The 15,275-nt window shown below is 39.8% G+C and overlaps 1 protein-coding gene across 2 annotated transcripts in view; it reads right to left on the bottom strand.

Annotated features, from left to right (window-relative positions):
- Window positions 1-375: 375 nt before the first annotated feature.
- The window catches only part of FRS2 (fibroblast growth factor receptor substrate 2), a 114,333-nt gene continuing 99,433 nt past the window's right edge, over window positions 376-15,275 (bottom strand). For both annotated transcript variants that reach the window (XM_047866931.1, XM_047866930.1), the window contains 6 exons: window positions 15,149-15,243; window positions 8,231-8,322; window positions 6,795-6,981; window positions 5,806-5,964; window positions 5,255-5,418; window positions 376-3,853 (listed from right to left, as the gene is read on the bottom strand). In XM_047866931.1, coding sequence (XP_047722887.1) covers window positions 2,903-3,853; window positions 5,255-5,418; window positions 5,806-5,964; window positions 6,795-6,981; window positions 8,231-8,296 — 1,527 coding nt within the window. In that variant the 5' untranslated portion in view covers window positions 8,297-8,322; window positions 15,149-15,243 and the 3' untranslated portion in view covers window positions 376-2,902. The remainder of the gene's footprint in view (window positions 3,854-5,254; window positions 5,419-5,805; window positions 5,965-6,794; window positions 6,982-8,230; window positions 8,323-15,148; window positions 15,244-15,275) is intronic.

Genomic DNA, 15,275 nt, shown 5'->3' with positions numbered 1-15,275 from the left:
ATATCTATAAAAACAAAGATTGCTTGGCAAATTTTCTTAAGTCCCAAATGTGATCTATTCTGGATATACTGGGAAGTGAAAAGCTTTTTGCTGAGTCTTCAAGAGTAAAGTGCATATCTCATCACTCCACAGCAGCAGTAAATAAAAGGAACTATTTGCCAATCTTCCTGGAGGGAGGGAAGGCACCATATTTTCATTTTTAAAAGAAGATGAAACTGGGAAATAAAACACATGAAGAAAAAACACAGGTAATACCCATATCAATTTCCAACCCCTGATCTGGGATAAAAGCTGTTATCGCCTGTATGGATAAAAGAGGACTCTATCAGGGGGAGAGCATATAAACAATGAGTATATTTCCAAAACCAATAAGTGGGATCGTATGGTCTATCAAAGAACAGAATAGCTAAAATTAGGTCTGTCTCAGAAAATCTGAAACTTATGGCCACAATTATATCCCAATAAAATATCTCGTTCTAAAATGTACCTAGTAACTGGTACATTCTTCCAGGACAGAGCTTAATGCCCATGGCTAGACTACTGCAAAGGACAAGTAGTGTTCCACATTACTTTTTATTAAATAGGAACACGGGTGATTTCCAGAGACATCTAGAAGTAAACACCAGTTGTATACATCTTCCTAATACTCATAGTACCTAAAATCAAATTCTTAGCAGACAAATTGGTCCCATTTTCATTTTTAAAGCACACAGTATTTAAAGCATAAACTGCAATGATTATATCGGAGCTACCTAAAATATATAAAGACTAATTAGAATCTGGAAGGAAAAGGAAAATGATGAGGAAAAGAAAGAAAATAAAGTATCCAACCTCCAAAATGAATCAATAGGTCAGCCCTTTCATTTGGAGGCTCTGTCTTGCCTGCTTGTTTTGGAGAAAACCGCGTGTACTGGTTCCATTATTATTCTTATTCCTCGTTACAAAAACCAACACATAAATTTGGCACGATTAGCATTCTACTCAGAAGAAAGCATAAATGGAACAATATATTAAAAATGGAAACTGCACACCTATACCGCTATTCTCTTTTTAGAGAACAGTGAACACTTTAGTCAAGCACCAAGTTCACAGAAAAGAAAAGAAGAAAATTCTGCTATGCACATAAACCGATGGCACTGAAAATAACAGACACCTTTAATAATTTATTTTCTTTATAATGGTCCCACTCTATTATTCTGCTAATCCAGTCACTGTCCTATATAATTAGGTTATTTACTGATCAGGTTGGGTGCTATATGACTGAAACCTTTTCATGCTAAATTAACGTTAGTTACATCAGATAGATCCAAATCATGACCTCAAACGCCCTCACATTTAGAGAAAACAGTACCCTAACCTTTCCACTCTACCTTCTCTTGTCTTCTCTACTGTTTGAGAAACTGGAACATTCTGATTTTCTAGGAGTTAGGCATGTGGAGTCTCATCAGTTTATAGAAACTTCAATTCGGTTTAAATCCTAAATTATGACACAATCTCATTGCTAGAAGACTTCCACTGTACCTGCTATGCTGGCAACAATGCTAACACTCTCCTGAAATCAAGGGATAATCAAAGACCCAGCTGTGAGAAAGAACAGCCGAGCCGAGGAGCACTACCGTGGGCAGAGTAAAACCGCAGCCGTGTGACGAGGGAATCACTGCTAAAGTGCTGGGGGGGGGGGGGGGGGGGAGAGCGCCCACAGAGCAAACAGTACCATTAGGGAGCTCTGCGTGTTAAAAGTTGCTTCCTTTTTGTCTCAGCTGTTAAAGAGATCACCAATGGACGCAAGGGAAATTTCAAATCGAGCGAATGTTTTTATCAACTTGAAAAGTAAACAGCATATAAATAAATACTGGACAAGGGCAACCCTGTTATAGAATAACAGTAAGTTCCAAATGAACCTTCAAAACCACAATTTGACAAAAATGCAAACTAAACAATGAACACATAATCCAATTTCAAAACTATATACAAACTCAAACATTTTAAATTGAAAAAGACATCAAGCAACAAAATAAGACATCCCAAACACCAAAGGAAAAAAACCGAAGGTAAATGGCAACCTGATGTCACAGATGCCTCCAGAAAACAATGTTATGGTTAATAATCTATAGGAGAGAAACTTTCAAGAGATCGTGGTTCAGATTTCCAAAGTTTTTGGGTAAAGTGACCTGAGACTGATTCTTGAGTCTAGTGGAATTCTCATTAAGATATCTGGGCATGCCCTTCAAATGACATCATGAGATGAGTGAACAGAAAATCTTGACTCCTTCCTGCCCTTCAACACACCAAGAGCAAACCACATTCACGGACATAGGACTCTTTCTAGTAACGCAGAAGGCAAAGGAACTGACTGGTATATAAGGAGGTGTGGTACTTCTACTTCCTTTACATATGTTTTGGCTCAAGTCAAAAAGCCTACAATTAACGAAATAAAGGATTCCTCACGTTACATGCCGGAGGCCATATACCATGAATAGTGAATCTACAAATATTACTTTCAAAGCCTAGAGTTATCTGTTAGCAATGCACATTATCAAGAGGCTTTATAAAATGTCTTAAACGCCAACCATGACTTAGACATGAATGATGTGCGTACGTCCGGAATATTGATACAAATCAACCAGCATTGTCACTCACTTCAACTCTCATTTTAAATAGGCACTGTGAGAATGGGGGTGCTGCTGGACAGTAATGAGTAGTATATACTGAAATGAGTGTTCTTTAAGGAGTACCTGCTCTACATTAATTCCCTTTAGTTAAAGAAGCACAGGAAATATTCAGGAAAAAAAAATCTTATCAGTCTATAAAAGGAGTTAGTGTTTAGAAATGAAAATGAAGCACTCGCATCTTCATTTTTGAAAACTTCACAAAGGTGCAAACAAGGTAATGCTTTCCCGGCTCACATGGGCAGATCAGTACTATTATGTCTAGTCTTCCTAGATGTGCCATCGTCTCGTGGCAGTGCTTTCTGCAAACTTGACATAGCAGCAGTTCTCTCGATGTCGATCACAGCATACAGCTCTGTGCGCCTGGTAGGGGTCTGTGGAAGGGGAGTGGTAGGCGTTTTTGGAGTCTGAGGGTTGTCAGAGTCACTGCCACCTTCCAAGTCGACCTGTATGTAATTGAGCTGCCTGTGTTCTAAACTTGGGCGCCTGATATCAAAGTTAAAGACCGTCGGCGTACAGTCCCGACGCCTGGAAAACTCTATTTTGTGAGCACTTGCCGGCACTGTTACATTCTCTGTATTTACATAGTTATGCATTGGATCTAGATTATTATGGTAGCCATTTAGAGATGGGGTCTTTGGTCCTAAATTGTCATCTTCATCCCTACTTAGCTTGCGGGCTTCCCAAACAGGAGGCAAAGATGGTAAATTTTCATAGTTTAATAATGCAGTTCTTCTCTGAGCTGAGTTGTTGATATTCTGGGTATCTGAGGTACTGCTGGATGTCAGACGACCTCTCCTGACCCCTGAGGCACTAGGGATAGATAACCCATTTATATTCTCATACACCAGTTTGTTCACAGAGGGTGCCTCTCTGCGCTCATCGCTGTCATACCCAGTGTCCCATTCCGTGCTGTTTGCACCACTCCCACCGACTTGGTCTCTTCCAAGTTGCTCCAGTTTCTCTTTTTCCATTAACTGCTTTTGAACAGGGGTTGGTCCTAAGACAAATTTGACTCCTTCAGGTTCAAGAAGAATCTGAGGGTCCCTGTCCTCAATACTACTTGGTTCTTCTTTTGGTGTGTTGCTTTCAGCATTAGAGATCCTCGCCTCCAATGGGACGTGCACGCTTGTGCGGTGTTTCCGCTCTTCCTGCACTCCTGTGGTGTTGACATAGGTATGGACCTAAAACAAGACAGGAAAGTGAATCAACAACTTGCTTAAAACAAGAACAAAAATCGGTGACTGTATCAGTTAAGTTTATCGATTAACTTTCTTGATATACTCTTCCTTCAAAGCTTTTGTATCCATTTTTCACTAATAAAAAGGTGGGGAGAGGGGAGGAATGTAGAAAGATCTTCCTCACTTGATAAAAAAAATACTCTAAAATAACACATCACATTGTACTTGATACGTGAAAATCAGTCTGTTAAAAAAAAATCAGGAACAAATTGGGATTCTCGTTTTGATGTTGTTTTAGAAATTCTCATCAATGCATTAAAACATGATTCGGAAATAAGGAATAGTGGCGCCTGCGTGGCTCAGTTGGTTAAGCGTCTGACTTCAGTTCAGGTTATGATCTCGTGGTTCATGGGTTTGAGCCCCACATTGGGCTCCATGCTGATGGTGCACAGCCTGCTTGGGATTCTCTCTCTCCGTCCCTTCCCCGTGTGAGTGTACGCTCTCTCTCTCAAAATAAATAAATAGACTTAAAAAGAAGAAAAGAAATACAGAATAACAAGTATTAAAAAGAAGAGACAAATTTATCATGATTTACAGACGCTGTGACTATAAAAAGAGCATCTACTGGATTTAATAAGAGTACTGTAAAATGCATAGATATAAAATAAATACCACCTGCTAAGAAATCATCACTATTTAGAAAAGGTCAATGGTATCGTGAGGGAACAACACAAAAACATTTGGGAGACTATACATAAAATGTGAAAAACTCAAAATTAAAATGCAAAACTGAGGGAAATATAATTATAGTAAATAACACAAGAATTCATTTACTATGTAAAGAACACAAAGAAATAGGTTTCAAAACAGTAAAAATCTCCTAATGATATGGAGATATACATATGGAGATATACAAAGACATACAAAGATATACAAAGATATGTATAACTAATTAATATAGAGACAATATTCAACCAAATACTTCATTTCTCAAATGAAATACTCTGGCAGTAATACTCTGGGATATTAAATAGCTTCATAAAAACCCTGACAACAAAATCTACCTTTCTGCTAGTAGTCCACTAATATAAAAAGCAGCAAAAATTCCAAAAGCATTGGAGGTTATTATAACAGGAACTGGCCATTAGTTATATTTGCCTTTATCCATAGACACATCCCTCCTGTGAGCCTAAAAACTACCGTAATCCTACGTTTCCCTCCATGCTTGTAGATATTTGGCCTATGTCAGAAAATATATGCTGTTTCCTCTGACTCTTCACCACAAAAGTCACATGCAAACAGTGAAAGCTACAATTCAAATTGACTAAAATGTTCAAGTATTGGCGCAGCAACGCTCTAACCCCACACAATCTATTATCGCATCAGACAGCAGCGCACACTTACTTGCTCCTCAGCCACAAGCAAAGGATGAGTAGATTCTTCACCCACTGAAGGCAGGCGTGCACTTCCCACAGAAGGATGTCTGCTTGAAGGATGCGAGGAAGCATCTCCAAATGAGGGATATCGGGGATATCCATTAGGTAAATTCTGAGCAGCAAACCCTGGAGCTGAGTTTTTGTTTATTGGTTTAAGAAGGAAAGCAGGATATGGGGGGCAGGACAGACAGAATAAAAATGAATGAGAATCGAATAGGCCTGGAGAGAATTAAGCAAGGTGTTTCTGGTATGACACAGCAGAAACCAGAGCACAAATAACACCCCCTTCCACTCCCAACTTTCCATTCACATTTTAGATAATATGGAACTTCTAATGTTTTCCTAATTAAAATATTTAAAATGTTTCTAATTATAGACGTAACAGTGTTTTAAAACTGATGACCATTATGCTTATGTTAGCCAATGGTGATCTCTAACATGTTACAGATTAAATAATCCATAATTCATAGTTTATAAATGTCTGTTATTCAAAATACAAGAGAACAAACAGGTACTTACTTGTAGGTGTTCGAGGTGTTCTGGGGACTTCCAACTCTGTCTGATGATTATTCCTTTCTACAACTGGCTCTTCCACCACATTTATACTATTATTTTGCATAATCTCTTGCAACATGTTAAATAATTCTTCTGCACGAGCACACTTAAAGGCGAAGATTCCTACAAATACAAAATAGAAGGGAAAAATAGTAGCCACAGCTTTAAAAAAGATACAGGAGCACCTGTCAAAGAACAAAATTGTGAAGTTAAGTATTCTATGCACTGACAGCAAGAAAGGCTTTTTAAATAAATGTCTGATAAATTAATGACATTCTGTTTCAAAACATAAGCCCAAAAGGAAATTCACAGAATAATTTTCATATGTCTAAGAGAGATGGCCCAAAACAAGGCAGACAAAAACAAGATTTGAACACTTACTTTAGACTGTTTCTTAACAGCAGGGGGAGCCCAAATCACCGTTATGGGCAGATGATCCTTTACCATTTGACCGTCCCTTACTTGGTGGTTTACGATCCTTACCTTGTTTAATTATTACAACAATTCTGTAAGGTAGGCATTAGCATACCTCTCTGATAGAGCAGAAACCTGATGTTTGACAGAAATTGTATAACTTGTCCGAGGCCTTTCACACAGTAGGCAGCAAAAAAACCAAACTATGTTCTCTTTGACTCCAAAGTTTAGGTTCTTTCCCCAAAAAGTAATAACAGTAAAGAAACATAGCCAATTTACTGCAACTAATCATATGCTGAAAATCTTAAAGTTAATAATATGAGTCAAAATTCTGGACACAGAGAATATGCTTAATGAATGCCTGATAAATGCATACATAGCTTATTATATCTCTGAACAATCCACCTCTTTGGGGGAATTTTTTTTCTGACAGGAGAGAAGTAAAGTATTAATGTAAACATTATATACAGGATAAATGAAAGAACAATTTTCAAATGTGAAAATGTTTCTAGAAAAACAAAATTAAAGGCTCTACCTACCTTGTCCAGTTTGACACCTTCGACCACTTTCAAAAGAAAAGAGATTTGAATCATAGCCATAGCGCCGCAGGCAGAGGTAGTGCCATTTTACTGAATCACGTTTGCGAGTGTATAAAATCAGTTCTGTGTCTGTAAGTTCCATAATGCCAGAACCTAACTCATTCCCATCATCATCCACATTAATGACCTAAAAAAAGAAAGTTCAATTAGTGCTAACCTGATGCTCCCACTTGACGGTCATACGCACATTTCACCAATTTGTCGGCAAAATGCACTATTGTTGATTGGTTCAGTTATTCGCTCTTTTGTTAGCTCATTCATCAACCAATGTGTTTTCAGGGCACGAACTATGTAGCAATGTAAGATCTGCTTCTATCCACAAGCGACTCACATTCCCAGTGAGAATATAAGATATACAAACATGAAATCAACAATACAAAGCTGTATAGGAGTAGTAGACAAATGGGTGCAACAGAGGTTGCAAAAGACAGCAACTGTGGCCTAGGGTTGCTGGAGAAGTCTTCACCAAAGAGGAGGAGGGACTTCAGCTGGGCCTCAGGAGAGAGCTGGTGGGTCAGGGCTCGTAGGGCATATCCTGACGATGCAGTGCTACAGCACAAAGAAGGTATGTTTCAGAGAGACCAAGACAAGACTGGCACAGAGTTCATGGAAGGGAAAGCCTTGCACTGCTGAGTTTCTGAAAATGGCCAGACAGGTAACACTTCAGGAGAACTGTCTATATTCCTGGGGTAGGCAGAGCGCTTTGCACATACTTTTCCCATTTAATCCTCCTAACAATCCTAAACTGCAGGTAATACGATTTTCTCCACTGTACTGTACACAAACGGAACAAACCTGCCCAAGGTCACAAAGCTACAAAGCCACAGGGTTTCAACTTACACCTAGGTTTGTGTGATCCAGAGGCTATGACTTACAACAACTTGAGGTCAGACTACGAGAGACACTAAATGGCTGTGAATAGGTAAGAAATGCAACATTTATGCTCTAGGTAACAGAACACCATGGAAGTTTTAGGATGATGAAAGAGTAAGATCAATATGATGTCAACTGCAGGATGGATCACAAAGGTGACGGACTCAAGGGTAGAGTCCAGCTAAGAAATTATCCAGGCACCTGAAGCAATGACTGGGATGTGGTGACCAGACTGAGGAGGCACCTATAAAATGGCATTTAAAAAAGTATTTCTAGAACTGTATGGCTAATTGGATACTCAGGACCAAAGGAAAAGTAAAAGAGGATTCCACACTGTCAGTAAGAACATACTGTCATCATTTGTTAAAACAAGAAAAGGCAGAGTGGACACAAAGAGAAATAAAAGGGTCCAGAGAGAAAAGTAAGGAAGTAAGATATATTAAGCGCAGAAAAAGAACATCCAAGTAGGCAGTGAGAGATGTAACTCAACCAGTTTTACTCACCTTAAACTTGTTCCGATGGTTATCTGGGACAGTGTCTTTATCTGGACAGCTACAACAGCTACCCATGGCTTCTTCAGAAGACCATGTGAGCGCTACATGAAAGATAATTTGGAAAAAATTATTAAATGTAGGATATAAAAATCGTAAAACAGAAAAAGACTTTAGAAACCATCTAACACAGGGGCACCCAGGTGGCTCACTCGGTTATGCGCCGGACTCTTGATTTCACTTCAGGTCATGATCTCACGGCTTGTGGGTTCCAGCCCCTGCGACGGACTCTTCGCTGACAACATGGAGCCCGCTAGGGATTCTCTCTCTCCCTCTCGCTCTGCCCCTCCCCCACTCACTCTCTGTCTCTAAAAATAAATAAACTTAAAAAAAAAGAAAAGAAAGAAAGAAACTACCTAACACAAGTCCTGCATTATTTTGATGAGGAAAATTAAGCCCAAGAAGGTATAGGGCTAAGCTAGATTTCACACATTCAGCTGCTGAATTTTGCTCAGTGATAATGAGAATAGTTGCATGAGGTAGACTTCACAGAAATCTCAAATTTCCAGTTTAATTTGCAAAGGTCTGCCTATTTTTAAATTACCTTAACAAAAACCAATTTAAGGTCTTATCTCATATGTAACACTATTTAAATGAAGTCATTTATGGAATTAACCCTTTATGGTTTGTCAGGAATTTCATATCTTTCTTTTAATAAATTTCTAAAGGGATGTTGGACTTCTAGGTTGGCAGGTATTTTGATTCTTATTATTCACTGTAGTATCCTTTATGTACCTAACCAGGCCAAAGCTGACTGGTAAATAAGACACAAAAACAAATTTGGAACAGTTCATTAAGAGAGAAAGACAACCCAAAAATCAAGCGGTAACTTAACACAGAGAATATTGGCAAACTGATACAGCATGTCTGTGTAATCCTGCTTTCCCACACAAAGTCAGAGATAGTAGGTTATAGGTGACATTAAGTGTTCAAGAACACTGCAAATGAACAAAGATAAAATTCAAAACACTACTTACAAACGAGGGAAAGAATCAGAATGAATGTGATAATATTTGAAAAAGCGGAAGGAAAGGAAGCACGAAAAGCTACTAAATATTCAAAAACATAAATCTGGTAAAATTGGTTTAAAATTCTTCAGTCGTTCTTCATTATCTTCAGGAAAAAAATTTGAAGCTTGTCCGCATGACATGAGGTTCTTCACAGTCTCATCCCTGGCCACAGATCTAGTCTGAACTCTCCTTGTCTCTGCTTCAAGCCCTACCCAGTCATACTAAACAGTCCCCAGAGCAGCTTGTCCCCTCACACCCTTCCATGCTGCTCCTTTCCTAAGATCCAATCAGAATACAGTGATTCAGGGAGGCTTCGCTGATTCTAAGCAAACTGGGAGGGTTACACTTTTTATGTATCCCCCAAGGCACCCTGGGCTTTCCAGTATCACAGTATTTTCACACTATTTAAGTATTATTCTCCCTGCTCCCCCACCCCCCACCCCCCGCCCCATAAGCTCCTTCCTAAGCAGGGACAGACCTTATCCAGTTTTTGCATTTCCCATGCCCTAACACACCACCTAGCACCACAGAGCGGGGAGCTCTAAGTCTCTTGTGAGCTGAATGAATTGAACTGTACTAAATAAAGGTAAAAAAGGCTGGCAGGTATAAGTATGAGGCAGATGAAAAAGTATATTAGTGTACAAACCAAAAGAAGCGATAAATTAAATAGTAAAGTTAAGACTCATGTTTGGTAGTTTGCTCCAGGTAATATGCCAGCTAAATATCATGGCATAAAGATGATTAAGTCACAGGGGCACCTGAGTGGCTCAGTCAGGTAAGTATCCAATTCTTGATCTCGGCTCAGGTCATGATCTCACAGTTCATGAGTTTGAGCCCTGCATTGGGCTTTGTGCTGACAGCATGGAGCCTGCTTGGGATTCTCTCTCTCTCTCCCCCACTCTCTCTGCCCCTCCTCAGCTCCCATTCTCTCTCTCTTAAAATACATAAAACAAACATTAACAACAACAAAAAAAGATGATTAAGTCACAGTATGTACTTCTGAAAAGTCATGAGTCTAAAGGGAGAGACAGAGATGTAAATAGATAATGCATTATGTTTAAACCTTAGAATCTGAGAAGAGTTCTGTGGGCACAGTAAAGGGAGCAAATAACTTTCTGGGTTAACAGGGCAGGAAGCACCATTTGAACTGGTACTTAAAAAGGTGAGCAGAAACGGTGTGCCGGACACAGAACAGAAATAGGTAGTTGAGACAGATAAAAGAGTACAAAGGTAAGGTCATGAAAGATCATGAAAGGTGATCTTGCATTCAGGAGAAAGTGAGGTGTCCAATACAGCTAGAATACAGGCAGGCTGTAACAAGAGCAGGGGCCAAACCATATAAAGGGTCCTGAACAATGAGGTAGGATCTGGGACTCCAACTAGCTAGACGTCCTTCAGTGTCCTCACAGTCACACGGACATGACTCTATCATGGCATTTATCATATTCTATTGTACTGTTTATCTGTCTCAACATTCACTTCACTGTAATTTCCCTAAAGATAGGAGCCTTCTCTAAGCACTAAGCATATCACCTGACATAGCACATGGTTCATCAATATTTACTTTTTAAAAATTAATGCAACTGGAGACACCTGGGTGACTCAGTTGGTTAAGTGCCTGACTCTTAATTTCGGCTCAGGTCATGATCTCATGGGTTTGTGAGATCGAGCCCCACATCAGGCTCTGCAATGACAGCTTGGAGCCTGCTTGGGTTTCTCTCTTCCTCTCTCTCTACTCTTCTCCCACTCTCTCTCTCTCTTTCTTAAAATAAACAAACATGGAAAAATTAATACAGGCGTACCTTGGGGATACTGCAGGTTTGGTTCTAGACCACAGTAAAAAAGCAAGTATTGCAATAAAGCAAGTGAAATCAACTTTTTGGTTTCCAGTGCATATAAAAATTATGTTTAGGGGCACCTGGGGGCCTCAGTCCATTAAACCTCCAACTCTTGATTTCGGCTCAGGTCATGATCTCATGGTTTGTGAGACTGAGCTCCATGTTGGGCTCTGTACTGATGACACAGAACCTGCTTGGGATTCTGTCTCTCTCTCTCCCTCTCTCTCTCTCTCTCTCTGCACTTCCCCTGCTCGTTCTTTCTTTCTCTCTCAAAATAAATAAACCTTTAAAAAAAAAGTTATGGGGGCACCTGGGTGGCGCAGTCGGTTAAGCGTCCGACTTCAGCCAGGTCACGATCTCGCGGTCCGGGAGTTCGAGCCCCACGTCGGGCTCTGGGCTGATGGCTCAGAGCCTGGAGCCTGTTTCCGATTCTGTGTCTCCCTCTCTCTCTGCCCCTCCCCCGTTCATGCTCTGTCTCTCTCTGTCCCAAAAATTAAAAAAAAAAAAAAAAAAAAGTTATGTTTACACTATATGACAGTCCATTAAATGTGTAGTAGTGTGTCCAACAAAACAATGTACTTTAATTAAAAAAGACTTCCTGCTAAAAATGCTAACCATCATTTAAGCTCTTCAGTGAGTCATCATCACCGATCTCAGATTATCATAATAAATACAATAATAATAGAGTTTTAACTATTGTGAGAATTACCAAAATGTGACACAGAGACACAAAGTGAGCAAATGCTGTTGGGAAAATGGCATTGATAGGCTTGTTCAAAGCAAGAGTGTCACAAATCTTCAATTCATAAAAATCACAGTATCTGGAAAGCACAATAAAGCAAAGCACAATAAAACAAGGTATGCCTGAAAATATTTAATAAATTATATGATGAGAAAGAGACAAAAGAATATTTAAAACATTTTTTTAAAGTAGAGGGATAATTGACAGAAACAAAGTCTTTTTAAAATTATACATCTATCCTTACCAATGACCTGCTCATGAATATAAAGAGCTAAAAGATTACTATAGTGTGGCTTCTGCCTCAAAACATTCAAAGGAGTGTTTTTAAACAATTCCTCAAATGAAATAAAAAATCATACCTCTTTTTTGTTGTTGTTGTTATTGTTTTGTTTTAAAGATTTTTTTTTTTATTTTTTTTTTTCAACGTTTATTTATTTTTGGGACAGAGAGAGACAGAGCATGAACGGGGGAGGGGCAGAGAGAGAGGGAGACACAGAATTGGAAACAGGCTCCAGGCTCTGAGCCATCAGCCCAGAGCCTGACACGGGGCTCGAACTCACGGACTGCAAGATCGTGACCTGGCTGAAGTCGGACGCTTAACCGACTGCGCCACCCAGGCGCCCCATGTTTTAAAGATTTTTAAATACCTTTCTAAGTAATCTCTACACCCAACTTGGGGCTCAAACCTACAAGCCTGAGATCAAAAGTCGCACGCTCCACCAGCTGGCCCGCTAAATGCCCCTAGAAAATCATTCTTCTATTTGCCACCTTCATGGGCTACCTGTTAAGGCAGCACCTCCCATGCGATCAGGGACATTTGAATGGCGGTGCAAACTACTTAGAAACTCTATCCACACTGAGTGTTTCAATTCGGCACAACAACAATTAATGAAAAGCCTAGTATGTGACACAAAAGCCTTGTGTGCCATGCTAAGGAGAATGGATTTCATCCTACACATGATGGAAACACAATAAAGAATGGGAAGCAGGAAAGCGAGTTGCTCATGACTTCATTTTAAATATATCCACCTGCAGAATAAATTGAAGTGGCAGTTCAGAGAAGAAAAACCAGTTAGGGAATATGGAGAAATGAAATATGCTACAGACCTAAAACCAGTGCAGCAGTAGTAGGGAGACACAAGAGATGAATTTTTAAAATATTTAGGAAGGCAAGTGAGCAGCACGAAGTGGCTGGCTAGGCATACGGGAAGGAAGAGGCAGCTTCCAGTGTGGCAGATGAAGGGGGCTGGTTCCACTACCTGAGACAGAAAAAAGCATGGTAGTTTTCAAGTGGAAGTGATGGTGGTTAGCTCAGTTTTAGCCATGTTGAGATGCTAGAGAACAACCAAATGGAGATATACAACAGAGAGTTAAATACACGAGTATAGATTTGAGGAAGGGGTAAAATATTGATACACACAGAATATTTGAAGCTGTAAAACAGAAAACACTGCCCAAGGATAGTATCGAGAGTGGTCTACAGTTAAAATTCTGGGGAATACAAATGTAGAAATACTGGAGTAGAGGTAAGAGAGTGAAGGAGGAAAAAAAAAAATCAGAATCGTACAAACTGAAAAAAGAAAGTGTCAAGAAGGAGGGTTCCATCATGGGAGACTGGTAGAGGCGGAAACCAAACTGAAGTGAACAAATGGAAGATAAGGAAGTAGCCCCCCAAAGAACAGAAACTGCTCTTTCCCGAACAGGTTCAGAAAGGGAAGGGCAGAGCGTGACAGCGTAGACAGACATGGTTTCGAAAGAAAATATGCTGCTTGAGTTATTTGTTTTCAGATGACATAGATTTACACAGGTTTGTAATCAGTAGGTCAAGAAAGGTTAAAATTTTTAGGAAAAAAAAAAACCAAAGGAAAAAAATGAGTTATATGGTAGATCAAGACAGACAGGGAGACTGGAGAAGAGGAGTTCCAGGGCTCAGAATGAGAAGTCTGCCCACAGAAGTAGGACTGCCTTGTCCTGAGGAGAGAGGGAAGAAAATAAGAATGGGTGGGACCCAGCAGAAAAACTGAGGTAGGTAACACCTATCATCCTAAATTCCCTTTGTAAAATAGAAAGCAAGTTTGCAGAATGAGGGACTTGAGGCAAACGGTAGGATTATTCACCAGGGGGCTACCCACGAAAGGTAGCAGGATTATTCAGTAGGCTGCACTCAGAGTTCAGCAGAGGTTGGAGAGGAAGATGGCACTGTTTTTGCAGCAGTGCTCAGCTGTCCAGAGGGCAGATGGTTCCGGCGACCCAGGCTCAGAGGGTAAGAGGACAAGGAAATTAGAGGATACTGGCAATAAGGGGGTTTGAAGTGATGGAACATCAGGTCCGGTCAGGAAAGAAGTAAAAAAAGAAGAGGGCTGATGAAATGGAAAAACCAGAGGCAAAAAGGAACAGGAGGCCTCCGTAAGGTTAAAGAAAAGGCTCAGTCTGAGTGAGAGACTAGACAGCTGGAGCAACGGGAGGCTGTGGTCAATCTTCCAACACAGAAGGAGACTTTTTAGTGTGGAGCTCTCTTGCACATCTCTGACTCCTCCTCCAGAACCACAAACTCCTAGGCAAGGGGAAAGACAAGATACTAGATATTCTGCATTTATGACCACCAGATTAATATTTGGAGACCACATCTGAGTTATGTAAGACTTAATAATGTGCACTAAAACTGTAAATACTTGATAAGAAACCATATGATTTCACCATCTTACCCAACCAAATTCATAACTCAGCAAAAACCTATATAGACTAACTATGCTCACTCAAGAAAGTAGCTGAGATTACATTCAAGAACAAAAGAAACGGTATTTGGAACAATACCGTTTGGGAAGATTGGTATTGCACCAAGTTGCCTGAATATTTTCATTTTTATTTTTATTTTTTTAATGTTTATTTATTTGGGGGGGGGTGGGGTGCACGCAGAGAAAGAAGGAGACACAGAATCTGAAGCAGGATCCAGGCTCTGAGCTGTCAGCACAGAGTCCAACACAGGGCTCCGGGCTCAAAGTCACAAACCGTGAGATCATGACCTGAGGCAAAGTCAGATGCTCAACTGACTGAGCCACTGAGGCGCCCCTGATTATTTTAAATTTGTAAACATTGGCTTAGTTTAATTAAAGCCACTTGTCCTTATTCTTTGGAGGGGACAGCAACTCAGGCCGCAATGTGACTACATTCAAGAAAACAATTAAAATATCCTGTTTAATTTGTGGGGAAAAAAAAGAGAATATAATTTGTGAACTTAATGTTTTTCTTTTTTTTTTTTTTAAGATAAACCTCAACTTACCTAGATCTAGCCATTAATATTCTTAGCCTCTTCTGCAGCATCAGGAGTTTAATCATTCTTCAAAATACCATGTTTTCTTTGTTTGGTGACTTAACCTAGAAACAGAAAAAAGGCAAGAATTTATTTC

Source organism: Prionailurus viverrinus, chromosome B4, assembly GCF_022837055.1.
Source record: "Prionailurus viverrinus isolate Anna chromosome B4, UM_Priviv_1.0, whole genome shotgun sequence".
NCBI lineage: Eukaryota > Metazoa > Chordata > Mammalia > Carnivora > Felidae > Prionailurus > Prionailurus viverrinus.
Note: the sequence above shows the minus strand (reverse complement) of the source record. Positions and strands in the feature narration are given on the sequence as shown.